The sequence below is a fragment of the Colletotrichum acutatum genome (genome assembly GCF_030867785.1).
Source record: "Colletotrichum acutatum strain CBS 112980 chromosome Unknown BDZ83scaffold_187, whole genome shotgun sequence".
NCBI lineage: Eukaryota > Fungi > Ascomycota > Sordariomycetes > Glomerellales > Glomerellaceae > Colletotrichum > Colletotrichum acutatum.
Window position 1 is genome coordinate 1 of NW_026849181.1, and position 24,663 is coordinate 24,663.

A 24,663-nucleotide genomic window follows, 5' to 3' on the forward strand; every position below is an offset into this window, starting at 1 on the left:
CACCTTCAGGATAGGTCAGGTGCTCGACCTCCAAGATGTTGCTCGCAATGTCGTTAGCGTTGCGCGTCCCCTGGTCGTTGACGAACGACTTGAGCGACACAATCTTGCAGCCTGACTTGAGATCGAGGAACATGTTGACCAACTCGGCGTTGAGCTGCGGTGTGAAGGCTTGGTTGTTGACGAGGACAACGTCGGCGCGCTTCATGGCTTCGTGGATGCGGGTGCACTTTGTGAAGTCGCCTCGTTCGAGGTTGACTCGGCCGGGCAGCAGGCCCCACATTTTGCAGCGGGCGCCGAACTCCTTCTCCTGCGCTTCCGCAAAGTCGCACGGGTTCTCCATCATTTCGCATCCCCAGCTCTCGCAGCCGATCTCGAGGGCGGCCTGGAACACCACGTTGCCCACGCCGGAGCCGAGATCGACAAAGACCTGATCTGACGTCATCCGGGTCTTTTCCTGTAAGATATCGGAGATGAGCCGATACGCTAGCTCGCCATAGACATTGTCGGTGCCGTTTTTATACTGTTTCAACTTTTCCACGTCTGGTGATACTGTGCGGTCGTACACCTGGGTGAGGATGAACTCGACCAAACCCCTGGGCAGCCCGTGTATCTTGTCCAGATTCTTGCGTATTGTGCCATCTGCCGCAAGAGTGCGGATTCTCTTATTCGCGTCGTTGAGCGCCGACACAAAACCGTGGAAGTCGTTTGTGTTTGATGCTTTCCTGAGCCGCCGTAGAAAGCCGTTTTGCTGCTCTGTGAATTCTTCGGCCTGCTCTTCGGTGAGGTATACGTTGGCGACAAACCCGACAACCGTCTTGATATCCTCGATTGCGTTGATGATGCCCTTGTCGTTAATAAGTTCGTACCTAGTGAGGAGTTAGCGATGCGGTACCACAGTTGCAACGTGATATTGAAACCTACTCTTCCGCACCGTAATTGCTCGGGTATTGCAGTCGCACTCTGACATTATCATCTGCTGTCGCACCGAGCGAGCGCGTGGCCTTAGGACACTTCTTGAGGTTGGAGATTTGCGCGGCGTGGATCAGCCGGCTGAGGGGTTTCGCATTGTCCTTGAATGCGCTCGACCGGGTCAACACACGCTGAGTATCTACAAACTGCCCATCTTGCGTGCGCTGCCGCTTGCTAGGCTCATGCTTCAGGAACTCTTCGTAGTTGTCGTCGCCGTCAGAGTCGTTATCGAATTTGGGCTGCGACGGCCCCGCGCTGCCGACTTTGCGCTTGCGCTCGCCGCCGCTGCGCTTCTCATCCGAGGAGGAGGAGGGGTAGGGCGAGGCGCTCTGCTTGCGGGAGAGGAGGGATTTGGCGGTTGGCTTTGGCGATGCGCGCGGGGAGGCCTTGGCGGAGGATGTGGAGGATGTCGCATGGGCGAGTTTCGGGCGCGGCTTCGGGGCGGCGACTTGGACTTTTTCGACGCGGATTGCTGCCGGCTTGGTGTTGAACTTGTTCTTCCCGCCGAGGATCGGCATGATGGGCGACGGGCGGCGACCGCAAGAGGTCGGGTGGACGTGGTTGGAGGAGAAGGAGGAAGCGGTAGGCGCTGCGCGCGTGACTCGTCAAGCGTTGACGTTCTCTATAGCTTCGGTGGGCTTCCGCGGGCCAGGGCGGGGCGGGTGTCCGTGGGCGTGAATGAATGGTATTTATTGATAGAAAATCAATATGAGTATAACGAATGGTGGAAGAATGAGTGTGTCGTCAGCAGGACTTTTCGTTTCGTGACATCGGTTGTCTCAGTTGCACGACGGAAAGACGTGGTCGTCGGAAGAGGGGTGGAGGATCGGGAGAACGGAGGGAGAAGAAGTGAGGTTTGAAGTGAGACGAGACGGGACACGAGGCGATTTTTCGGAAGAGGACGTGGGAATGGGGCCGGGACGTGACTGGGAAAAAAATGGAGTGGGCCTTTCCTGCCTGCCTGACCCAGGACCCCGAAAGTTGAAATTCCCCGGCCCAAGGGGGCGGAACGAACGGGCAGGAAACAACTTCAGCACCCGGACAGCCCACCGAGGATTATGATGACTAAGGTAGGTGCCTTCAGGCAGGGTGAGGGTGAAGTACTACTTCACTGGGAAGTGCCCAGACGGCAAGTCAAGTGAGGTGTGCGCAGGTAACCCAGAGTCAGGCCAGCACGTGAGGCCGATGCAGGCGAACTACTATAGATCATTCAACTCTGTGTTCCCATCGCCAGTTGATGAACCTCCCTTTCTTTCCACTCCGTAAGGTGTACTTTATCTTAGGCTTGGGCGGCACAGCGCATCCAGTTCGCCTCGATGCAGCCTCGAAGCATGTCGTCGCAGAAGGGAACGAGAGGTGCAGCCAAACTCCCCAGAACGCGCAGGTGCTCCATTTCGCCCTGCACCTTCCTCCGCGCCGAACAGCTGGTTCCATTTGGTAGGTACGTACAACCCCACTTTCAAGGATCCACTGCGGATGCCGCGTCAGCCGACCTCGACTTGCAGGACCTCTTCAACTGGACGAATTTGATTGGCTGCTTAGCAGGAGAACACTTCCCGGGCCGCTACGCGTTGCTGTACTTCCCCAAAGCTCCCAAAGCTTTCAATGTTTCCAGCAGGTCACAGCGTGGCTGTCATCCAGTGTCACATTTTCTCGAGGTTCTTTGCTGTTATTGTCCGCTTTGGGGAAGCCGTTGGGCGCATCGCCAAAGTCTCACGTTTAAGCTTGTCTCAAAGTGACATCCAACAAGCAAGGAGTGTGTGTGAGCATCATTGACGTCATCAATCACTGAGCATCGAACCACCCACCCTCGTCTATCACAAAGATACTCATGCATGGAGATGTATTTGCCATTGTTACCATGGATCTGTTTATTTGCTGGTATGGGTAAATACAATTCCTGATGGCAACAAAGAATGAATGCCAAGAAACATGCTGCGCGAGCCCTGGTCGCTGTTTGAAAGAGAACAATGGTACACTGCTATGCCAGAAACAGATCCGAGTGCCTTCCCTCTTCATCAGGCTTCATGGTCGCGTTTCCAAAAGAATGAGGCAATGTAGCGCAAGCCCGGTATGTTTACAAGAGGATCCCTGGAAACTTGTAATGTGAACAGTGAAACGAATGAAGATACATGAGAAACCTGCGGTCCTGATAGAGGAAGTATGTGACGGAACTATTCACATCAACAGAAGACAATACAGACAACCCGTCAGACGCCGTCAAACATGGGCTATTCAACCTCCATCAACTTCCAATGCCAAACAACATACCGCGGGTGAAAGTGAGGAAACTCAACAGCCTCTCCCCACGTATGCTCCGTCTCAAACTTTACCTCGCGATGCTCCTCGCTCCGAAAAGCGGCATCAAAAACGCCCACGTCCGAAGGGTCCTGCGGGTGATTCGGGAGAGACGTATCGTCCGCGTGCATCAGCTCCACGACGACGCTCGTCCGCGCCATCAACTTTTCAAACACATCCTTGACGTGCGAAAAGGCAAAGTGCGTCGTCGGCTTGCCCCAGAGGACCCTGAACCAGAGGGAATGCCGCCCATGGTGGCCTGCCGCGTGCTGGACGATGTCGTAGAGCTCTCCCATCCGCACACCGTCGCATGGTGTTTGTTCTGATTCTGCAGCATTCGAGGAGGACGAAGAAGGCAGCACAGGTTGCTGGATCAGTGAACTCGAGACCTTTTGCTCTTCCAGCGCGAGACTGCAGACGTCGAAGCGCATGTATCCCAACGACGGCGGCGGTGGCTGCGAGACGAGCATGCGACGCCAGCTTGCGCCGCGGCGCGTGAACCGCCTCCTTGCCTCGTCTTGATATCGTGCTGCTTCTTCATCGAGCTCGGCCGGCTTGACCTGGCTCCAGCCGCCCCAGTACTCCTGGACCGTCTGAATCGGTTCCGGTGCTTTGGACCACTGGAGCTCATAGAAGGAGTTGGCCCGGCGCTGGCACGAGTACGTCGGTCCAAAGTCGAAGAAGCATTTGTCAAATTTCTCTGCTAGGAGGGGGTTGATTAGGCGGTCACCGGTCGTGGGGGATGGCATAGCGCCTTGCTCCGGTATGCTCGGGAACACACCGTCCTCCAGGCCGTGAATCACTGCTCGTGAGATATCCATAGAGACTGGCTTGAAGAATAATGCCTGTTGGACGGCCGGTGATCCGTCCATGAAGGCCTTCCATGTCCTGCTCACCCGCGACGCTGAGACCAGGAGCGTTCTCATGTCGACTTGCACTAATATGGACTCCAGGAGCTCCGGGATGGCGAGGACCGTCTCCACGGCGCGGAGTGACGGCTGGGTTTCCAACATGGTGGCTTCTCTTTTCTTCCTTTCTCTTTCTTCACAAAAAACTCAGGATGAACTGGTGAAGAAATGCACGCTAGACGAGTATGTAGAAGATGAGGAGAACACCCGCGCTTGGCTGACTTGCCGGCTCGCGCGGGGTTGTCGCTCTCGAGCCTCCTCTCGTCGCCGCGGATAAGAAGAACCGTGTAAATCAATTGGGCTCCCAATAGGCTCACGGGTACCCGTGCATGTAAAATTCCACGGGTACCCGTGAATATGACTAAGCACGTTCGCTGCACGGGTCTTGAGCCAATCGGGGCCGCGGCTTGGGTTCCAATTACCCTATAATTTACGATTTAACCACAATACACTCTTCGGGCAGATTCTCAGCATACAACGCCTCCTGTTCGGCGTTGTCTCTCTCAACTCGTTTCCAGATGTCGCCCATACCTCTCCTGCTATTTCGAAAAGGGTTTTCTCCCTCCTCAGCGATGACAAGCTCATCAACCCGTTCCTCTTCAGCTCTGTCCCAGTCTAGATAAGCCATCATCTCTTCCTTAAGCCAATCTCTTGACCCCTTGGAGGTGGTGCAGCGTTTGTTCATCTGCTTGTAGTCAAGACACCACTCATAACATTTCTTCCCATAACGCAGCGGAAGTCCCATTGCCCTCCGATACTCCTGGTTTGTTTTGACACTTCCACGAGGCTGGGCGGCATACCAGGCGGTTCTCGCTGCACAGTACCGTCCGTATATTGCCTGAGGTGAATCGTATTTTAGAACCGAGGGCGAACGCGAACGCCGAGACGGTGGTTGCATCTCAGGTGGTGACATCCTGGCATCCACTGCTTCATCTGTAGTCGATTGAGTCAAGGCTATTATGGACTGTACGGCGTTCGACGGAAGGCTTTCCGTGACTTTCCGTGTAGTGGCACAGACTGCACTCGGTGTTGGGGCTAGGCCTGGAGTAGGAATTGGCTCAGGCAACAAATGTGAATATCGCTGAGGGCACGCCTTTGAGGTCATAATATGGCCAACCGCATGACACCTACTACATGTGCTTGGGGCCCGTGACGCGAGTTCAACGATTTCAAAGCTGCTTGGGTCTCGCCTAGTGCTTGAAACCGGAATTCGGGGGTTCTCCGATTGCAACCTGGGCTCGATGCGCTGGCGAGGCTCTAGTAACAGCTGCGGCGCCCCTTCACGCCTCAGGTGCCAATGCGCATGAAAGTGCTCACGTAGCAGAACAAGATTTTGTTCCTGTAAAGCCTTTAATTTGTGTAGACATGGCAAACCGTACACACGAGAGAAGGCCCCCGTACAGACTGAGGAATGGTCTGTGCCATTCTTACTGAGCAGCTTCCGCTGCTCTTCTACTTTCCGGAGGGCTTCATGCGATACCCAGCCAAGTACTGCGCCATATATTGTTCCCGAAAGCTCGACCGGTATTCGTGTCTGTTGCTTGGCTTGATTAGATCTCAGATCCGAGAGCTGATTGAGTAACGCGTGCTTCATCGCTCGCCAAGCCTCGAACAGATCTAACGTGGATCTCTTTAGGTGCGATTTGAGCAGAGCATGGATGCCTTCAACCCGCGAGGTAGCCACGTTGCCAAAGTGCGTGTGCTGATCAACCCAGGCTTTCACTAGCTTCTCCTTGTACGGATGGAGCCAAAAGGACGTAATGTAGCCGACTTCTTCAAGATGGTCCGTAAGATAGCGTTCCTCGAAGTGAGAAACACGCTCCTGAAAGGTCATCTCAGACGGCGAGCTAACAATCAAATGCCAGGACTTGTAGAACTCTCCCCAGTTGTCAGTCGATGACTTCGGCGCTGCAGGGCTACTGGTTGTCTTCGTCTTGACAAGGTCGAACGCAGAGTAGCAATGCTGAAGCACCGCCTTGTTCGCATGCCAGAGGCAAAGCAAAGATGCCGAAGATGGAAAGACAGCGGCTACAGCATTGATGCATGCTAAGCAGCGATCTGTGAGGACAACCGCAGGTAGGCTAGCGTTGCACTGGTCATACAAGGACCTGACCCGCTCCAGAGCCCAGGTATAATCATCTTCCGTTTCGCCACTGAGAAATGCGAACGCGATACAGAAGGACCGCTGACAAGCATCGACGCCAACTATGTCAAGAAGCGGCATACCGTACTTGTTGGTCTTGTAAGTGCAGTCCAGCAACATTACGTCTGGGTAAGCTTGTAGGAGGGCTAGGGAATCTGGATGGGCGAACAAGACAGCTGTAACGCGGCCATCTGGTGCGAATTGCATTCGACTCCAGAAGCCTTCCTCGTCAAGCTGATTGGCAAGTGCGTGGATCGAGGTCTGCCCTCCACGAACATCTCGTTTGATGGCTGCAATATGATTGTAGATATCCTGTTGGGTTGCTACAGAGTTTGTGGTTTGTCGTATGTATGTCCGGATATCTCTGGGCGCGACGCCAGCATTTGATAGGCCGGCTACTTTCGCAAAATCCTCCTCTGTCAGCTTGCGGTGTGTTGGGTGAGCAGACGGATGCTGGCTTGGGGGGTGATTATGAGAAGAAAACCGTTTGTCGGGCCGGTGTCTCAAGCTCCAGGTGCTTTTATCCAAGGATTCCTTGGCAAGCACGGAAAATTGACAGCCCGTTCCTCTGCTCGTAGTTCGTCTTTGGCGCGCTATTGCTTTGCTTGGGGGATGACACGACCGATCGCACGAATACGTAATTGTCCGCCGCCCACTCTTCTCTTTGGTCGATCTCCCAGTCGTGAAGGCGTATCCCCTTGTTGCCGCCCAGTTGTTAATTGCCAATATGAGGTCATCGCGCGATTCATATTCGCTTTCAGGAGGTAGACAGTCGTCTAGGAAATTGAGTGCTGGGTTGTCCGGGGCTAATTCCATCCTTCTCAGAAACGTGTGGCCGAGTTGCCATGCCATGTGCAGAGAAACGTGTAGACTGACGCGAGACGCGTTTGTCAATCTGTGCCGCCCGCTTGCTTAGTCATATTCACGGGTACCCGTGGAATTTTACATGCACGGGTACCCGTGAGCCTATTGGGAGCCAATCAATTGGAGATGATGACTAAGCTCTATCGACTACATATGATGATGCATGTGATGCCGCATTGGAGAAGGTTAGTCTTGCTAACCCATCTCACAAAGCTAGCGTACCATTCAGATGGGAAATTCCTTTGTTGTTCTTGACGCAATCTCGATCTCTGAACCTTTTGTTGGTATAATTACAGCTGAGCGCGAAAAGAATCAGATCTGTGGTGCCAAAGATAAGGCGTTCCCTGGGCATTCGACATTCTTCTGCCAACATTCGTTGAAGCCATTCTTCGTGACGTTCAGTTCAACTTGCGAAGCGCTGTGACCGCCGAATCATTGATCATCATTCTCGGAAGAGTACTGACTGGGATTGATCGGAATGGCAGCGAAAGTGATTGAAAATCTCCTCTTCCCCTAGGGAACAAATCATGACTAATAGAGTGGTAGCAGAACGCAACTTCTCGAAGATGAGGCCTTTTTGCAGTGAGCAATATCAAATTTCTTTGATGACTGGATTAGGTATCATCTATCGTGGACCTTTTCCCCCTTTTAGACCACTAGACATGATACTTTGACGGGCCTTTCGCGTAAACTTTGCCAGCTCTCATTCCTGGGTCGAACCGCCATATCAGGTCATTCCATTCACTTCTGCTTCTTCTCCTAGGATCATGCTACGAGTAGCTTCCGAGCTGTGATCGAAAAATTATCAGGTCGCACAGTCTTCGAGTCCTTCTGTTTGCTCCAGTTTTCTTTCCCACCCATGGCCCATTTTTCCGTTCCACCGCACCGCGCCAGTTGAAAGCCATAGGTACTGTTCACTTACTCATCCGTCCGTTGGGTTTGCGCTGTAGGCGCCCAAATAGAGAGGTTGGATGAGATTGCTGAGCAGATATTGTACTTCTCCAAGCGTTCGTGGTCCCAAAACACGTATGCTCGCTCTCTGAGGGCTTCTTATCCGTTCTCCATTACAGCACGAGGACTGATGGAGTCTAGACCCTTTCGAGGTCCGTCATCAGCGTCGATATCTGCTAAGTTGGGCTCTTGCAGTGATGCATCCAGCTTTCTGTCATGCTGAGTGTTGCCATGTTCAATACGATAATCATACATCCGCAGTTCCACGTACAAGCAAGGTGAGTAACCTTACGGTACGCTGTCTAGTAGATCCGTCTTTTCAAAGTTTGACATTTTTTCGAGATTTTGAAGGAATTTCAACCCCTTGCAGAGCTTTGCGAACATTAGCAGAGCGTGAGAAAGCAGCATTAACAAAAGGCATCAACACAAGAGGTAGAGGATCTTACCCACCGGTCTAATGGGCAGTCAGTTTCGATACAAGCATTGTGTAGAGTTGAATCTTACCCGGGGATAGACACCGATGTATGAGGCTATCGGCGGCTAAAGCTCCTTTTGCAGCTGCTATGAATTGGCCGCTCAGATATTGCAACGTTGCTGCTATTTGCTCGACCTCCCAAATCGCCAGATCAGCAACCATGCGTTCCCCAGGACGCGCTTTGCATTCGTTCGCGAACTGGATTACTGGATCTAATGACACATTTCCCCAAGTCATATAGCCGTCCCTTAGTTCACCCAAACTGCGTGTCGTCATGAGTCCATAGTAAAGCTCCACTCGATAAAGACACCGGCAGAAGCGGAGCCACTCCTTTGGAGATAGATCTAGATGATTCGGCATCAAGTTCATGGACGTCATGTCGTTCAAGGTATTTGAGATGGCGGCCCAGGCTTCTCCGGATAAACGTGATGCGAAGTCGGCAACGGTGTCGTGGGTTTCCTCCATAGCTATCAGTTGCCGAAGTGAGAATGTGTGGAAACTGCTTGTCGACATAACAGCACCTCCAGATATGGGGCGGAAGACCAACGTATCTGCATCCTCAGATGTTAAGCTGAGGTATTTGAGCTTGACTTCCGTTGTTCGAGTGCGTGGTGCATGAATTAAGGCGACTGCGTACGGTATGAGTTGCCTGGGTAATTGTTTCCGAATAATTGCTGGGCGAGCCTAGGACGCTGGGTGTATGCATCGTAAAACAACTGACAAGACAGCAGAGGAGCCTTGAGGTCTTGCAACTTGTCGAGGTGGCCCAGAATCTCCGCGCTGATCTCGCATGGCAAGTTCGTAATCTTCATGGTATACGCAGCGTAGTTCCGAAGTTCACCTTATGCCGAGGAGACCATTGACGAGGGCGGGAAACTTTGGGCGTGTGAAGGAGTGGCAAAGCTCGATGGTTTACATCACGCGGCGAAAACCAGAAGGGCGAGACAAAGTCCGATCTTTTCGTTGGGAAGGAGCAGAAGGAGTAGTTGGCCAAGGGGCGAAAGTCGACAAACGGCAGGAGGTATTGACATCTTGAGGTACCTACCTAACGTAGGGAAGGCGAGAGGTCAATTCTGTAGTTGCCTGGGAACTTCAATACCTACCTCCCTTCTTAGGTAGGTAGGTGCGTGAAGGTTTGGCTCTTGTGAGGAAGGAACTGAGGAGGTATTGAGAAGATGAAGTTGAGGTGGACACCGTCACACATCCAAAACTCCGGAGAGAAGGACCGGAAGCGGCTGATCGCACCTCATCGCCCGTGTTTTGTTACAAGCCCGCGATACATTCCGTAAGGTAGATGCTCAGCCTGACATTGAAAATGGCATTCACATCAAGTCGCCCTCATTAGAATGGAAGGCCCACTCGTGAGCTGTGAGCCAAAGTCAGAACCATAAAGATGCAGCCGTTGAATGCTATACAAAAGCTTCAGAGCCCTCTAGTACTGATAAACCGGAGTCGGAAATCTTGATTCACAGGCAGAAAACATCATTTTACGATTGGAGAGACTTGAGGAATCCCCACACGCGCCTGCGTCCTTCCTGGAAGTTGCTTCCGTTCAGCACACCGACTTCCAAACGGCGCTATTGAGCTTTCTCTTGGCTCAACGTGGCTAGGCTTCTAGCGCCATGGTGAAGTGTTAGACGCAATGGAAGAGAATATGTTGTTGAATTCAGGGGAGCAAACGGTGGAGCCGAGACCCGCATCCGCCCCGGCTCCGGGTCTCCGCGGGTATGCGGACCGACCCCAGAAAGTGGGCCCGACGGCGCATCGGGTGAGGCGCTCTACAGGTTACGTGATCCACATCGCAGTCGTGTTACTTTCCCATTCCTCCCGAGGCTCCATTTCTTTTTTCTCGCTTCGGATCGTTGGCAACTTCCCCCTGAGCTTTAAATGCAGGACCGGACGAACGACTGAAGCAAACCATTGCGAAAGGGTGTCGTTCTGACGCTTCCAAACCCAACTTAAGATCTTCGCTAAAGACCTGCAACGATTTTCAGCTCCGCAATTGGCTGCTACCACCCTGGGTTATCGGTAGCTTTTTAGCACGAGGGAAATCTCAGTCGCGTCGAAATCACGCGCTTTTCTTATTTCGCCAGCAGAGTCAACGTAGCTTCCAGCAGTAGCATCGACAATTCGCGAGGTGGCACAATGAGTCACAAACATCAGACCCTCCGCTTTGCGAGCGACGCAACCGCGGGCGATGGTATCTGGGGCTACCCAACAAGCAAGGCAAAGTAAGCAAGGCTCCAAGAAACCGAGTCGTCGTGATCACATGCTGACGTAGCACGTCTTTTCAGCTTCTGCGAAGAAGACTATATCTTCACGCGCTACATCGCAGAGTTCATCAATTGCCTATCCAATGCCACGTACAGTGTGTGACAGCCCTGCCACATCCATCCCTGTGCTCATCATACTGAACCCTCCAACAGTCTACCTCGCCCTGAAGTACCCCAGGGCCAACTCCAAGGTCGCGGTGCCGTGGTACCGAACTCTCGACATCCAATCCATCGGCCTCCTCGCCGTCGGTATCTTCTCTGGCATCTTCCACGGCACCATGCACCAGGAGACGCAGCTACTCGACGACCTCTCCATGCTGGTCCTCGCCGGCTCGCTTGTCCAGCCCCTGTACGCCTTCCGACAGTCGCCCGCCGTGGGAGCCGCGATCACCACCTTCCTCTGGCTCGGCATTGCCACCATGGCCGTCATCTACGTCCGCTCCGGGGACATTGCCATCCACGTCGCGACCTTTACCGGGCTGTTGACCTTTGTCTGGCCGCGAACACTCTTTATCGTCTACTGGACTGGACGCTACTCGAAAGAGGAGCAGAAGAGACTGATGAAGCAGTTCTGGAAGGCTTGTATCATTTTGATCGTGGGCTTCACGTTGTGGCACATCGACTTGGAGTACTGCGCCGAGCTGAGAGCCGCGAGGAAGAGTCTCGGATTGCCTGCCGCGTGGCTGCTGGAGCTCCACGGATGGTGGCATATTTTCACTGCTCTGGGTGCGAGCTGGTACATGAGGTTGATTCGGAAGCTAACCTCAGTCGAACGGATCGCCATTGGGAAGAAGGCGCAGTAAAGGCGAGCGTCCTTCTGCCAGACTTTCTCCGATCCCAACACCTTCCTCGATCCCAGTACCTTCTTCGATCCCAGCACCAGGTCTTCAGCATGCGAGGCAGGTCGACTTACGCCCATGGGTTATGGCATCCCCAAATCAGCCTGGAAAGCTGGTAACATTGATAGACATCACATAGAACTCAGCGTTTAGATGGCAGCGTTTGGGAGTTAGGACGTGAGTCCCTTAAAATCAAATAAAAAAATAATTCTTTCCCCTCAGGGTATGACGGTTGAAGGATGTGAACCGCCTAGCTTTTGCATTCCTCTCTGAAGACACACTGAAAGCCATCCGCCGCGCAACAAAAGTTGGGTGGTTTGCACACTCCCTTGTTTCCTCGTGCATCATCGCAGGCCACTTTGGAGGAGCAACTTGTCAGCAACGGTTCGTCCAAGTCCATGCATGGTAATGCAAGGTGTGGCTCCAACTTACATGTGAGGGAGAGAAGTCCCGAAAGAATGATGAGTGCGCTTTGTTTGAACTGCATTGCGTCTGATGGCGAAAATGACCTAAAGACTTGGTGGAGTAGAGAGCTTCGTTTTTCAAGAATGGCGGTGCTTTAAAGGTCGTGATCTAGAAGAACAGGTCCATCACTTTATATTGTTCCGAAGGCTAGCGATTCAAATACCACGCATTGAATCCGGGCTTTCCGGAGACATCGCCTTGTCGGTATCGCCGGCGCACATAAGATAGACGAAGCCAGACTCCGACATAATGCGACTCGCCTATATGGCAGCTCGCCAAGGCGGTGGAGCTGAGTTTCAAGGCACGAGCGAGCATGAGCTGAATACTATTCATCAATAGCATATTCATCCTGATCATAAGCACCGCAAGACTCAACGTTTCAGCCCCCAGTAAGGCTGATGTACCAAGTGGATGGGTTCGATCAGCCGGGTCCCCATGGGCGGCGGGGATGGCATGCAGTAGTATCATTAAGTCTGGGGTCCCTGGCTCGTTGGGCCAAAGCATGAGAAAGTGACAGCTGCCTCTAGGCCACAATAGTAACAGTACAATAAAGTTGTGCTGTCAATGAGCCTAGTGAGACCACCGCTTAATATGGTCAAGCTCTTGGTCAAGCCCCAACCAAAGTGAGAGGAATACTCCCGAGTATTCGATTGGGGCAGATTCAATCCAAAGTCAGGCCAAGACCGCCGACATCGCAGGTCCACGGTCGGCAATTAGGTTTGGCTTCGTGTACAATAAGTGGGCTTCCGTAGCTGACATCGACGGTACTGTAAGTTTCATGTCTTTCCGAGTATAGGGCTGATACAGAACCATGCAACTTCTCGAACGGCAGCCATAGAGTCGATCGTCGGTAAACTCTATTCTATTTCTGGACCTGACCGAGAGCCCGGGTAACACGATATACTGGGCTGAGCTCCATACCGGCGACGCGACAAATGAGAGAGAGCTGTCATACCCACAAATTTGCTACCTCAGTAGTATTTGTTGTGGACTGAGGCGAACTGAATGATCTACTCGGACTGTTCTTTATTGCTTCGTATGTTACGTACTTTGTATGACCTCGATGATTACGCTCCTTGTTTTTCAAATGACAAAATTGCATCTTGCCTTACTTTGATGCGGTGAACTATCTTGCGAAACTAAGGCAAGGATTCTAATTTCTTTTACAGACACCTATCCCTACATAATTCACCATAATGCGAACTTTGCACCAAGTAGTTCTCTCGCAGCGTCTGTGTGTATTGTAGCCGAAAGTGTGTTGTCTACCGGTCTATGAATGGCCTCTGTCTCGAACTCCAGTGTTTCTCGTGAGAGACCTATCTATTCGACCCAAGACTCTAATTGTCAAGAAAGGATCCCCTAACCCCCAGTGTTGAAATAAGTCTTGTACCATGACATGTCTTGCTGTCACCTCAGCAAATGCAATACTCGTCGTGGCTCATCTGAATTTGCTTAGGTGTCACGGGTGCCCCAGGCCTCGGTGCTCAGGGTGAGCCAAGCGTAGACGTCAAGGATTGGGTTGGCGTTATCCAGGAGGAAACAGGCCCATATCTGGCGAGAGGTGAAGGGGAAGCGACGCGCAAAGGCGTTGTAGGTGCGGAACCAGCCCCAGATGTAGTAGCCAGCAACGAAGTAGCTGTCAGGGAAAAGGTCAGTCATAGTCTGTCAGAATTGGTCAGAGGAACGGAAACTTACGCGATGGGAGACTTCTTAGCAATACACATCATGAAGGCAATGATGTGGACCCAGGCAATGACAGGGCGAAGAAGACGCTCGATCATCTTGCGAGCCATGTAAGGGTGCTTCCTATTTGAGTGTTAGCTTCTTGAAGCCTCATCATAGAGAGAAAATTACAAGGAGGTCAAAAGAGAGAGGGAGGCCTTACTGCTTGATCTTGCGGATGCCAGGCTGATAGATCACAGTCGTGAGAAAGGACTGGATGGCGTTGCGCTGCCAGCGGATCATCTGGTGCAGCAGGCCAGAGTCACGCATGACGAGGGTGGTAATCTCAGCCTGAGGGGCATTCTGAACAGCGATGTCCCAGCCCTCGGTCTGGAGCCAGCGGGTGAGGAAGACATCATCGCCAGTGTTCATGAGCTGGCCGTTCCATCTATCGTTGGTGATGGCCTCCATGAAGCGAGGGTCCTGGGCAAGGTCGGTGCGGACCATCATGGTGCGACCGACCATGCACCAGCAACCGCCATCGGCGGCGGAGCGAACGGCCTGGACATTGTTCTGGTTGTCGAGAGAGCGGAGAGAGGCAACCTCCCAAGGGGTGATGATGGCCGGGTTGCGGCGGTCGGAGCTGATGAGAGCGCTGTGAGAGTTAGCAAAATGTCACAAGAAGGAAGACCTCTTTGAGAGTAAAAAATGAGGGGGGAATAGAAAATTCACATACCTCTGCTTGCCAGTGACGCCGCCAACCTTAGGGTCCTCAAAGCCAGCCAAGAGGTAAGGCAGAGTCTCCAAAGTGCCCCAGAAGGCATCATCGTCGACAAGGGCAAGAATCTTACCCTTGGCCTCTTTGATGCCGACGACCATCTGGTAGCGCTTGCTGGCGTAGTCGGCTGTCATGACACTGATGCGATCATCGCCCTCAATGATGACAGGCTTGACCAAGTCATGGACGCGCTGAAGGTCACGATCGATGGTGACAATGATGATCTCCTTGGGCTTGTTGGCAAGCCACAGACGAAGGCAGTCGGTGAAGGTATCGGGGGTATTGATGGTGGCGACAATGATGCTGACATCAGTGCTCTTGAAGCTGGGCTCCTGAGGAAGGGGAATGGGCTCGACCTTTTGCATGAGCTTCTTGGTCAGAACCTCGTCATAGGCGTACCAGGCCCTTTAAAAATAAGTCAACTTATCATTCCTATTCAATGTGCATGGGAGAGAAAGGGAAAACTTACCACATGACACCAAGAACGTATTCAGACATTCTGAGTATCTTATTCGTGTGTTGCTTAATGTGTGAAAGGGTTTGTGTGATAGAAGAAGGGATGCGCAGGTGCGAATTCCTTTGTTGCGATGGACTGGATTGATTGTTTGTGAGAGGAAGAAATATCTCGGAGGGAAGTGAGAGGAAGGGTTTTGTCGGCGGAAGAAGGCCGTTGAAGGGAAGGCGCGTGTGAATATTCACTGGATTGACAAATGAATAAGATGAGTGGGTGGTGATTCACTGCGAAGGAGCTGAAGGTGAAGTTCGAAGGTGAAGTTTGAAGACAAAGTTCAGATATCAATCTCAATTTTGGAAGGAGCGAGACGGCAGGAGAGGGCAAGGATAATCTGGCGGTTTTGTCCGGTGAGACGAAGTATGAGGGCTCACAGTACCGAAGTGATTGCTAGGACTTAGTGTAGACTTCTTATGTAGGCACCGATATGTCGTGTGTTGGAGTGTGTAAAGCTTGTATGATGAGATGTTGGTATTGAGATCAACTGAATTCTCAACCCAGCTTTTCACTTATGGTATTTAATGACGCCAATTCGTTGTGTTCAAGAGACCAGTAAATGAGGACAAGACGAACAGGATGAAACATCATTTCCTTTGCTATTCAATCTTGTGATAATTCCCTTCAAGTCTTGTAAAGTAAAGCCTACAGGGCTTGTTGACAATGTCCTTGGGCAGCGACACGAGCCTTACCGATGATGAAAGGAGCACTGATTGATACGCTGAAGCTCTCTCATTGTCTTTCCAGTATATAGACCAATATCTTTCCGCAACCTAGGAACATGAAAGCCAATTCTTTGGTCGGCTGTGTTCTTAAGTATCACTTCCCCGAGCGTCCCGGATGCGAAAGGCCTGAGCCACAAGCGCCGCTTGCTCATCTCTCGCCATCTCCCTCTGACGACGACGAACCCTCCTCCACTTCCATACAACAGCGGCTGCGACAGGGATGAGAAAGACACCAAAGGCCTTGAGTTCATTCTCCTTCGTCTGGCGGCGTCTTTGATGGAACTCAGTCTCCTGCAGGCCGAAAACGTCGCTCACCCATCTGCAAACAGTCTTCTCTCTCAGCTGCTGCGGAATGGCGAACATCTCGAACTCTTCCGCGGGGTACACTGGGAGGAGCATCTGCAAAAGCTGAATGAGGACCAGAAGTTCGGTGAACGCGATGATGGCGACCTCGTCGGGGACGGGGATGACGGCGTCTGAGATCTCAGCGCTGAGGCCGTAAAGGGTGATTGCGAGATCGAGGGCAAGGAGACCAACGGCCAAGCACTCCCAGGTCTTTACAGTGTGATTGATGGTTCGAATGAATTTGTTCATGGCGTTTCCGTATTTTTCTGAGGTGCAGATGCCGTACCAAGTATCCCGAAGCGCGTTACAGAGGAGGTTTTCTGTCATTCTTCGCTCCGTGATAGCCGTGTAAAGAGTTTCTATTCCAGTAGTCGGGGTCAAATGGCGGGTATTTTGCTTTCTCCCTCGGTTACTGTTCGACTTTGCTGAGATGTGTTTCAGTGCTTTTCGTCTTTATGCAGACCGCTGGGCCTGTAAGAACTTGGGGATCGCAGCTGGTGAGTACAGGAATTGAGAGAGAAAAAAGTCAAACTTACACTCAGAGGCTAAAACTGGCTGTAATTACTGGGACGACTGTCAAGGATGGAGCCGTCAATGTAAGTCCAAGGTAAAGTATGCCCCTTTCACTTCAACCGAGCAACGCGTCAGGGAGGCACCCGTGTCTGGTTCCAATATTGTGCGGATGTTACGCGCTCATAGGTTTTCACGTGATTCATATCTGAGGATGGCAAAGTCCCTCGGTAGTCCAACAACATGGCGAAGCCTGAGCCTGGACCACATCTTGAATAAACAAAGGACGCGGGGGCGTTGTTGGAGAGCCATGCTGGACTGCAAAAAAGAAAGGGGCTTCCCCCTTTAGGTATGACCAAGGCTTTTACTTTCTTTGGCTTTCAGAGTGATCGCCGGAATGTTAAACCACGTGCATCCGTCTTTGAATTGTACAGGAAGGCTGTAGCTAAATAAGTACGATGAATACTTCAATTGCGAGTAGTCCCCAATACAACATTGATAAGAGCCACCTCAGGTAATACGTTTTCGGCCTAGATGTCGTTCTCGTCATTTACTTCTGGTGTGTCTCGAGTCTAGAAAATAAACACTTGTGCTCAAGCCTCTTCCGCCTGTTCCAGCTGGGACTTCTTACTGCTCAAATCTTCCACCTTTGTGATCTGCGCGCCCAAGCCAGTCGAGACATACTTGTCGAAGCTCCGAGTCTTAACCTGAGCCTGGAACATCTCGTCGAGTTCCTCCAGCGAGCGATTCTTCGTCTCCGGAACAAAGAAAAAGACCCAAAGTAACGCAATCACCGAGAAGCCCCCGTATATGAAAGTGACAGCGCCGCCGAGGTTTGCTTGAACGTAAGGGTTTAATAAAGTTAATTGGCACAGAAGTGACGAAACTGCCCATGGAAGCTAGGAAAAGTGTCTTTTCTCTGAGCTGACCCGTTCCGATTTCTCCAGCAACGACCCAGCAGCCAGGGCCCCAAGTGAAACCGTAGATCTTGGGAAGAATTAGCAGAGACCTCCTTATACAGAACCGAACCGATATACTTACCATATACCATAGTATTAGGAGTGCCGCTGAGCAGTTGGCAACAGCGCTGGAGTACTTCCCCGCGGAGCCCGTTGCTGTCGCTGCTCCCGTGCCGATCATCGTACCGGCTAGTCCAACAGCCCCCAGGGACAAGGAACGGCGACGACCGATCTTGTCAAATGTCAAAAACGTGATGATGTGGACGGCGAAACTGCATCCAGTCACCATGAGGTTCGTCCGAAGGGGATCCGGGAAGCCAAGCTGCTGCATGAATGTGACGATAAAGTTCTGAATGAAGGAGACACCCTGCGCTTGCTGAAGTATCTGAACACCCATAGCGATAACGGTTCGACGGAGGTTGGTTCCCTTGAAACAATCTCTGAAAGAGGTTGCCTTGTGAAGTTCTCGCTGTTCCTCGACTTGAGCTTTGAGAAGCTGTACTTCCTGCGCAATGGTTTCTGGACGATTTGAGAGCCTTGTGAGCACTTTCTCTGCCTCTTCGTACTTCCCACCGTAAATGAGGTACCGAGGTGACTCTGGGAGGAACGGAAACATAGTCGCGTATCCCACGGGGACGAATAGCTGGCAAATGATTACGATCCTGGTCAATAGCATGTAAGCGATGCCTTGAGTCCGAATTTTGTCAGAAACCTTACAGATACTGCCATTGATCAGTCCGACTTCGCGAAAGGTACACCGTAACGGCAGACAGGAAAACGCCCAGAGAGAGAAAGAAGCTATAGAGCGCCAGGAAAGCACCTATGAGAATAGTCAGCATAAATCAAGCGAGTAGAGTCCTGTCGCTAAGATACCTCTAATCCGCGGCGGAGCGCATTCCGAGAGATACATGGGGGTGACGTTGGATGACAAACCCATGCCAGCGTACACTAAGATCCTCCCAACAACAAGCTGCCAAAAAGATGTCACAGCAGAAGATTCAAGTACCACACCGGTTCCCATAAGAGCTGAGATTATAAGGAACGAATTCTTCCGACCGAGCCTGGATGTGACAAGAGGGGCCATAATGCAGCCGAGAATAATACCTGCGGAGCCTGTGCCTGTACCGACTGATGTCTTGTCTGCTGGGATCGCGTATCGCCCGAGTTCCTCGCTGTAGGCACCGTACTTCCGTTGGAATTGAGACAAACCTAGAGCGCCTCCCCACCAGCCGTTGTCGAAGCCGAAACCCATCGCGCCGAGGTTGGCAACACAGCCGATGAGGACCAGGCGCCAGTTGAGGTCCTGTTACAAGGGATCATTTTTGAATCTCGAAATCATGTTGAAAAGAAGGTGAGAAGATCGGACTACTTGGTTTTCTCACGAACGCTCCTGAAGGCGCCCGCCCCTAAATGTCTTCGCATAGCATATAGATATACTCGGTCCAAATCTGCCTGAAAATGCGGGGAGCCACGGAGAAGAGATATTCTATCCCCGAATTTCCCAGACTTTTCTCATGCAGTACAATGTAGCAATGCTTGGGATACTCAAAGCAACAATCACGAGCGATGAGGATTGGAAGGGGCAAATTTAAGCACTTCGCTGCCGTGACCGGACGCTCATCTGGCAGGGAAGTTGCAACTCGGCTGTTGTTCTCCTCGTCTGTGCGGGGCAGAATCTCTATACGGGGATCTCTCCGATGTTTGGGACGGAGTAAGCTTATTGCGACGATCTCGAGAGATGACAGGGGTATCCAGCTTGCCTGCATCATCTTTCAAAAAGGGCAAAGAGTGGCTCTCGCTTCCATTCTTGCAAAGATCCTCCATGATAGCCGAGTGGCCAACGTATGATGCAGATGCTAGCCGAGCAAAATTACGCAGCCAAGGAGCCCACGTGCTGTTCGGGGTATGGGACTGAAAGATCTCGTTTCCAACCCGCACGTCACGTTGTCAATCACTTGTTAAGGTTATGTTGGCACCAAGAGGTCTGTAAATAGTATATGCACATTGACTGACTAGAGCCACAATAAAGAAAAATGTACTGTCGAAAGGGAAAACACGCTATGTCCACAGAGCAACATCCACCACTGACAAGTTCACGCTTAGCAGATGTTGCGAGCGCCGTTGCCGGAAAGGTTCCACTTGATGTTCGTGCCGCAAGGAGACTCGCGGACGGTGGTACCGTCGACCTTGGCGGTGATGCTGATGTCGCGGGTGATGGGGAACTCAGAGCGGGCAGAGAGACGGACCTCACCGCCACCGTTGACGGTACCGCCCTTGATGGTGACGCCGTAGCAGTTCTCAATGAGGATGGCGTTGTTTCCGTTATTAGCAAGATCGATGCTGCCAATCTCGGCACCGCCAGACTGAGAGACGCAGAAGATGCCACGACCACCGCCGCGGGAGACAACCTTTGTGACGTAGACGTTCGTGGTGTAGGCGCCGCTGGCGAGCTGGCCATTGTTGTTGGCGAAGCGGAGGGTCCCGTAGCCGGTGCCGGCACCAACGTTGTTGCCATCGACGAGGCCGACCTTTGCGTTGGTCGTCTTTTGGAGCAGCAGTCCCGACTCGCCGCAGTTCTTGGCGATGACCTGGTCAATGGTCAGGCCGTCAATGTTCCAGGTCTCGACGGCGTGGCTGCCGGCGCCGTTGACGGTGATGACTCCCATCTTGACATTGGTGTTGGCGGCCTGGTCGCGGTCGAAGCGGATGCCGATGCCGCCACTGAGGTTCATGTTGATAGCGCCGAGGGTGAGGTCCTTCGTGCCGTAGAAGCGGAGACCAAAGTACGGGTTTCCGGTCATGGAGAGGTAGGGGATCTTGACGCCCGAGGCGTTGGTGACCTCGATGGCGCCGCGGCCGGATCGGAGGGCGACATTGATGGTTCCGCAGCCCTCGAAGGTCTTGCCGCTCTGAATGGTGATGGTATTGGCGCCGATGGAGCCAGAGGCGATGACGGAGACGCGCTGGCCGCTGCTGATGGAGTCGACGGCGGCCTGGATCGCAGCACGGTAGTCGGAGCCGGAGTAGACCTGGCTGGAGCCCTTGGTCGCCACGAAAGAGCTTCCAGATCCAGTGACCTTGGCGTCGGGCGTGCCGGAACCGCACTGGGCGGCAGCAGAAGAGGCGAGTGCCAGCACTGCCGTGAGGAAGGATGACTTGACCATGACTACGGGCTAGATACACGGATGATAATAGAGAGGGAGAAGAAGTAGAGTGTGTGGTGTCACAAAAGTCTCTTCTTGAGAGAACTTCGAAATGGCGACCTGTTTATATCTGATGGCCCCCAACGACTCAACCAGGTGGATACGGCGATGTTCCAGATGCGCGCCACTCCGGTAGATTCTCCCATGGGGCAGGCACGTTCGTTGGAGGACGAAATTGGCCCGGTCCCTAGACCGGGAATGCATCCTCCGCATTCATTTACCACGAGCTTGGAGGCGGCTCGGCATGGCTACGGAGTGGCTACGGAGTGGCTACGGTTGGGCCGGGGGTGAGCGCCGGTTGGACAGAAATTGGGAAACAGATTCGCCAGTTCGGTTGAGAGCTACACGAATGGCACCCTAAAGAAGGGAAATGGAAGAGTGGATTGCTTGCTCTAAGAAAACAGACCTTCCCGATTCATGCTTTTGAAACTTCCGTCCCTTGGCTCACACGTTGGGTCTTGGCACGACGCTGTCTTCGCTTGGCGTCACCTGTGAGGTGATCGACAGAGCTGCTCTAGGAACATCTGAAGACAACAATTGATGGAATTTGAATGGGAAGAGTCAATATACCGCTTGAGCTAAGAACACGTCGTTATTGATTGACTGGCTTTCACTATTTCAATATGACCCTCGAGTTCGTAACTTGGTATTCTCGGAGTACTCAACACGTGGCAAAGCCTGAAGTCAAGTCTAGACGCATAGCACTATATACAACGAAATGTCAAGCCTTGGCAGTACAGCGTACATGCTGGCGCAAGGGGAAGCGTCTCATATTGACAATACTTTTTACATCAGGCCACAGCCGCTTTCCGGTGTAAGCTTGATTGTCTCACGAACGCTAAGTCCCGCACTTGATCCACTGAGCGAATAACGTCATCTGAAGTTGTTTCTTGGGGGCTTTTCTAGGGAAGACTGGCAGACTTGCGATTATATCACCTGAAGTTATTGGGCAGCGGAAACGGGGATTTCGAGACGGATCCTTCGGCTCGCACTTAGATGCCCCTGTAGGAAGCAATTAAATATTGGCCAGTGGCATGGTCATCTGGGCAGATTGGTAGACTTTATTTAGTGGGCTCATGCACGATCCTCTTCCCCCGCCTTTTTGACTGATGACTTCGCTGCCTCTGCCGACACACTGCAGATTCTCGTAGAATTTCCATTCAGCTCCTGTAATTCGCAGAGCCAAGCGTCACTTTCGTAGGGCGATGATTGATAGCCATAGCGTATGGTCAAACGCTTCTGTCCCTTTTTAGGGGGAGGACAAATGTGGGGAGAGCTGGTCCTGACAAGAAAAGGTCGAATTAGTCCGTCTTGGCGCGCTACCACCCCTCAGCCGGCAGATACGAGCTCGATTCGTGACCGCTGCAGGGGGCTTTGGGTAACTACTTTAGTGGCTTCTCATGCTGTCGCCCAGTGCCAAGCGACGTTGAGATTGGGTTCAAGGTGAAGAACCAGGTCTAGCCGGAACCTGCTCTAGTGAGAACTACAGGCGAGCCTTTACTAATTTTCCTGGGCTATCAGGTGACCATGATGATTCGGCTTTCGGCCAAAACGGGGCCGATCTAAGACCCGTGGGAGAGAAAGAGGTTCAGTTCCCAGGAGACCGGCTACTGTAAAATTCTACTTCCATGAGAGCAAGGAGTGGGCTTCGCATTCAATGTTTGTAACTATAGCAAAAGGTCTTGTTACACAGTTATCAAAAAACAGATGAACACTTCATGCGCGTACTGCCTACCAGTCCTGGTTTACCAGCCCCTATGTCTGACCGTCGTGATGAGTATGAAAGTAGGACTTGCAAATGCCATGCTTGGGCCTTCAGCTCTGACTTTCCCGACTTGAGTCCACTGGATTTCGCGTTCAACAATTTCGTAAGATACACCCGCCTCAGTTTTTTCATACCAATCATTCCCTATTGACAATTCCATCAACAATGATGTTCTTTTGTTTCGCAGTTCCACTCGGGGAAGGCACTCCCGCCTCGATCACTGTGGCCGCACTCGATTCAGCTCTTTCCTAAAGTCTTCGAAGAGCACAGTGCATATAGGCAGCTCTGGGGACCACGACCTCGTCAGGAGTGAACCCGCCAGGCTCGGCATATTCACACTAGCGCCGGACGGGACCCCTTACTTACGAGTGAAGATCAATTATTTGGCCGAGATTCCTGAGTAACGGTGTCGCTTATACTCTTGGCCATACAACATTCACTAAAGTCCAATCCGTCGTAGAGAAGGCCATCAAAGATTACACTAAGTGCCTCAACAAGACTGCGACCGCCCAGGGTAGGAATGTCGGAGAATTGTTCTCCAGCGACTGCAGTGTGAGATCGTTCTTCAGTCTCGGCAGAGCAATTCTTGGCATTGTCCGTATCTTGCCAGGGATGAAGCCGTTGGCGACGAACCCCTTTTCTGTCTGAGTTGTGAATGCCAGAAGGACGAATTCGCATCTCCCGTGGCCACGATGCGTGTCTAAGGATGCAAGATTCGACAGTGTTGAGAAGGGGCATCTTGCATACGGGCGGAAAAGATTTAGCCAAGATACGACGTAGATCTGCTCTCCCTGAAAGTATGTGTTGTAATTCAGGAGGGATTCGAGATGCTCGAGGCACGGCAATCCACCGACACGATCGGCTGGTGGGCGTGGGCATGTGTGACGGAGTCTTTGTAGTGGTATTTGGATTTACTTCACATACAGGATGCCGTTTGAGATACCATAATTACTGTCAGCTCTACTTAAGACAGGTCATACTCTTGGAAGAAGAGCAGAATCTGCCTCCTCCATGGGGGTCCTTTTCACAAAAAAACCTAGTTTTGCATCCTCGTCGGGGAATACATCAACCCGAACTTTGTTTTGCATTTCGAGGGGGACTCGGAGTTAAGTCACATCACATCGAGTCGATGTCAGGGAATGATTCCCCATTGACAAGCAGATATCCTCGCCACTAGACTTTCGGGGAAGTGCGCCTGTGAGCATCCAGTGATAGAAGATTGGGGGCCGAAGCCCACTTGGTTTAGATGTAGCAGGTCGGTGGGTAGACGATGAGGCTAAGTTGTCGACATTTAGACTGACCCCGACGCGGCACTTGGGAAGTCTTACGGGTCAACGATCATTGCCCCGATTTCTATATAGGCAGAGATGTAGCAATATAATTATTTGGTTTCACATGGTTTAAGTTGTCAACCTTCTTTGCGATGAAATACCCCTTTCCGGCGATCAACCCAAATTCCGCTTGTAGAGCTGACTCTTAGAGAACGACAGTCTGGTGCCTATTCACCTATCCTTTAGAGATCTTCTCAGCCCAACCTTGCGACAAGGACAGCTCAGTCAGCATCGCGAGTCCGGGTTTGGTTCTTTCTTGTCTGATATGATCATCCTTCACTTATCCACTGCAGTCATGTGGATATGGAGCCAAATCCATGATCTGCGGACTGAGTTTCCTTATTGCCTTCACTTGATACATGTGGATGCCGGAGACTGCATGAAACCCTCTTGAAGAGAGTGACAGTCTGTTTCCTTGATTACCGGTTTATTCAGCACACAAAGAAACAGATTCTCTCTGTAATCGTTTCATCCTGGCCCCCGCTCTTGTTCTAACACCAACTTACTGAGATGGGCTGCGTTTTCATTTTACCTGACGCCCGATTCGTCTGCTACCTTACGTTTCAAGATATGAAATCTTTGTTCAAGACCAATGAACTACGGAAACACTTATATCGTTGAACTTGTTCGTGGGATAGGACTACACAGACGGACCGCCGATGGCAAATTGGTAACCCGGAAGGTTCACAAGA

At 52.0% G+C, this 24,663-nt stretch overlaps 8 protein-coding genes across 8 annotated transcripts; 1 reads left to right on the forward strand and 7 right to left on the reverse strand.

Moving 5' to 3' along the window:
• Positions 1–1,487, reverse strand: BDZ83DRAFT_549934 (histone methylation protein DOT1; the record flags this gene model as incomplete). Its single annotated transcript, XM_060503481.1, has 2 exons — positions 1–866; positions 922–1,487. Coding segments are annotated over 2 exons (1,432 nt in total), but the record flags the coding sequence as incomplete, so codon positions are not given.
• A 1,713-nt stretch (positions 1,488–3,200) lies between these two features.
• On the reverse strand, positions 3,201–4,280 carry BDZ83DRAFT_592228 (F-box domain-containing protein; the record flags this gene model as incomplete). The annotated part of the gene is made up of 1 exon (XM_060506514.1): positions 3,201–4,280. The coding sequence occupies one exon, from the start codon at positions 4,278–4,280 to the stop codon at positions 3,201–3,203; it is 1,080 nt and encodes a 359-aa protein (XP_060358456.1).
• Positions 4,281–10,469: 6,189 nt separating this feature from the next.
• On the forward strand, positions 10,470–11,999 carry BDZ83DRAFT_641646 (alkaline phytoceramidase). Its single transcript, XM_060509568.1, has 3 exons — positions 10,470–10,839; positions 10,903–10,976; positions 11,035–11,999. The coding sequence occupies exons 1-3, from the start codon at positions 10,754–10,756 to the stop codon at positions 11,682–11,684; spliced, it is 810 nt and encodes a 269-aa protein (XP_060358457.1). The 5' UTR covers positions 10,470–10,753; the 3' UTR covers positions 11,685–11,999.
• A 1,638-nt stretch (positions 12,000–13,637) lies between these two features.
• On the reverse strand, positions 13,638–15,123 carry BDZ83DRAFT_757857 (family 2 glycosyltransferase; the record flags this gene model as incomplete). Its single annotated transcript, XM_060514953.1, has 5 exons — positions 13,638–13,821; positions 13,881–13,991; positions 14,071–14,502; positions 14,584–15,030; positions 15,095–15,123. The coding sequence occupies 5 exons, from the start codon at positions 15,121–15,123 to the stop codon at positions 13,638–13,640; spliced, it is 1,203 nt and encodes a 400-aa protein (XP_060358458.1).
• Positions 15,124–15,945: 822 nt separating this feature from the next.
• Positions 15,946–16,530, reverse strand: BDZ83DRAFT_592239 (uncharacterized protein; the record flags this gene model as incomplete). Its single annotated transcript, XM_060506516.1, has 1 exon — positions 15,946–16,530. One exon carries the CDS (start codon positions 16,528–16,530, stop codon positions 15,946–15,948), a length of 585 nt encoding a protein of 194 aa, XP_060358459.1.
• A 776-nt stretch (positions 16,531–17,306) lies between these two features.
• On the reverse strand, positions 17,307–19,094 carry BDZ83DRAFT_724288 (putative high-affinity glucose transporter; the record flags this gene model as incomplete). Its single annotated transcript, XM_060512639.1, has 6 exons — positions 17,307–17,551; positions 17,601–17,700; positions 17,755–18,334; positions 18,390–18,492; positions 18,546–18,975; positions 19,059–19,094. 6 exons carry the CDS (start codon positions 19,092–19,094, stop codon positions 17,307–17,309), a joined length of 1,494 nt encoding a protein of 497 aa, XP_060358460.1.
• Positions 19,095–19,707: 613 nt separating this feature from the next.
• BDZ83DRAFT_797382 (parallel beta-helix repeat protein) lies at positions 19,708–21,803 on the reverse strand. The gene is made up of 2 exons (XM_060515889.1): positions 21,621–21,803; positions 19,708–20,845 (listed from the first exon to the last, which is right to left on the reverse strand). Exons 1-2 carry the CDS (start codon positions 21,645–21,647, stop codon positions 19,772–19,774), a joined length of 1,101 nt encoding a protein of 366 aa, XP_060358461.1. The 5' UTR covers positions 21,648–21,803; the 3' UTR covers positions 19,708–19,771.
• Positions 21,804–23,015: 1,212 nt separating this feature from the next.
• Positions 23,016–23,519, reverse strand: BDZ83DRAFT_767493 (uncharacterized protein; the record flags this gene model as incomplete). The annotated part of the gene is made up of 1 exon (XM_060515289.1): positions 23,016–23,519. The coding sequence occupies one exon, from the start codon at positions 23,517–23,519 to the stop codon at positions 23,016–23,018; it is 504 nt and encodes a 167-aa protein (XP_060358462.1).
• Positions 23,520–24,663: the final 1,144 nt, after the last annotated feature.

Excerpts from the sequence above, each read along its gene's own strand:
- BDZ83DRAFT_797382 (XM_060515889.1), bottom strand. The coding sequence starts at position 21,647 with ATGAGACGCTTCCCCTTGCGCCAGCAT. Across the intron at positions 20,846-21,620 it reads GCTTCCCCTTGCGCCAGCAT|CCCGTAGTCATGGTCAAGTC; the intron begins GTACGCTGTACT and ends CCGTGTATCTAG.
- BDZ83DRAFT_641646 (XM_060509568.1), top strand. The coding sequence starts at position 10,754 with ATGAGTCACAAACATCAGACCCTCCGCTTTGCGAGCGACGCAACCGCG. Across the intron at positions 10,840-10,902 it reads TACCCAACAAGCAAGGCAAA|CTTCTGCGAAGAAGACTATA; the intron begins GTAAGCAAGGCT and ends ACGTCTTTTCAG. Across the intron at positions 10,977-11,034 it reads CCTATCCAATGCCACGTACA|TCTACCTCGCCCTGAAGTAC; the intron begins GTGTGTGACAGC and ends ACCCTCCAACAG.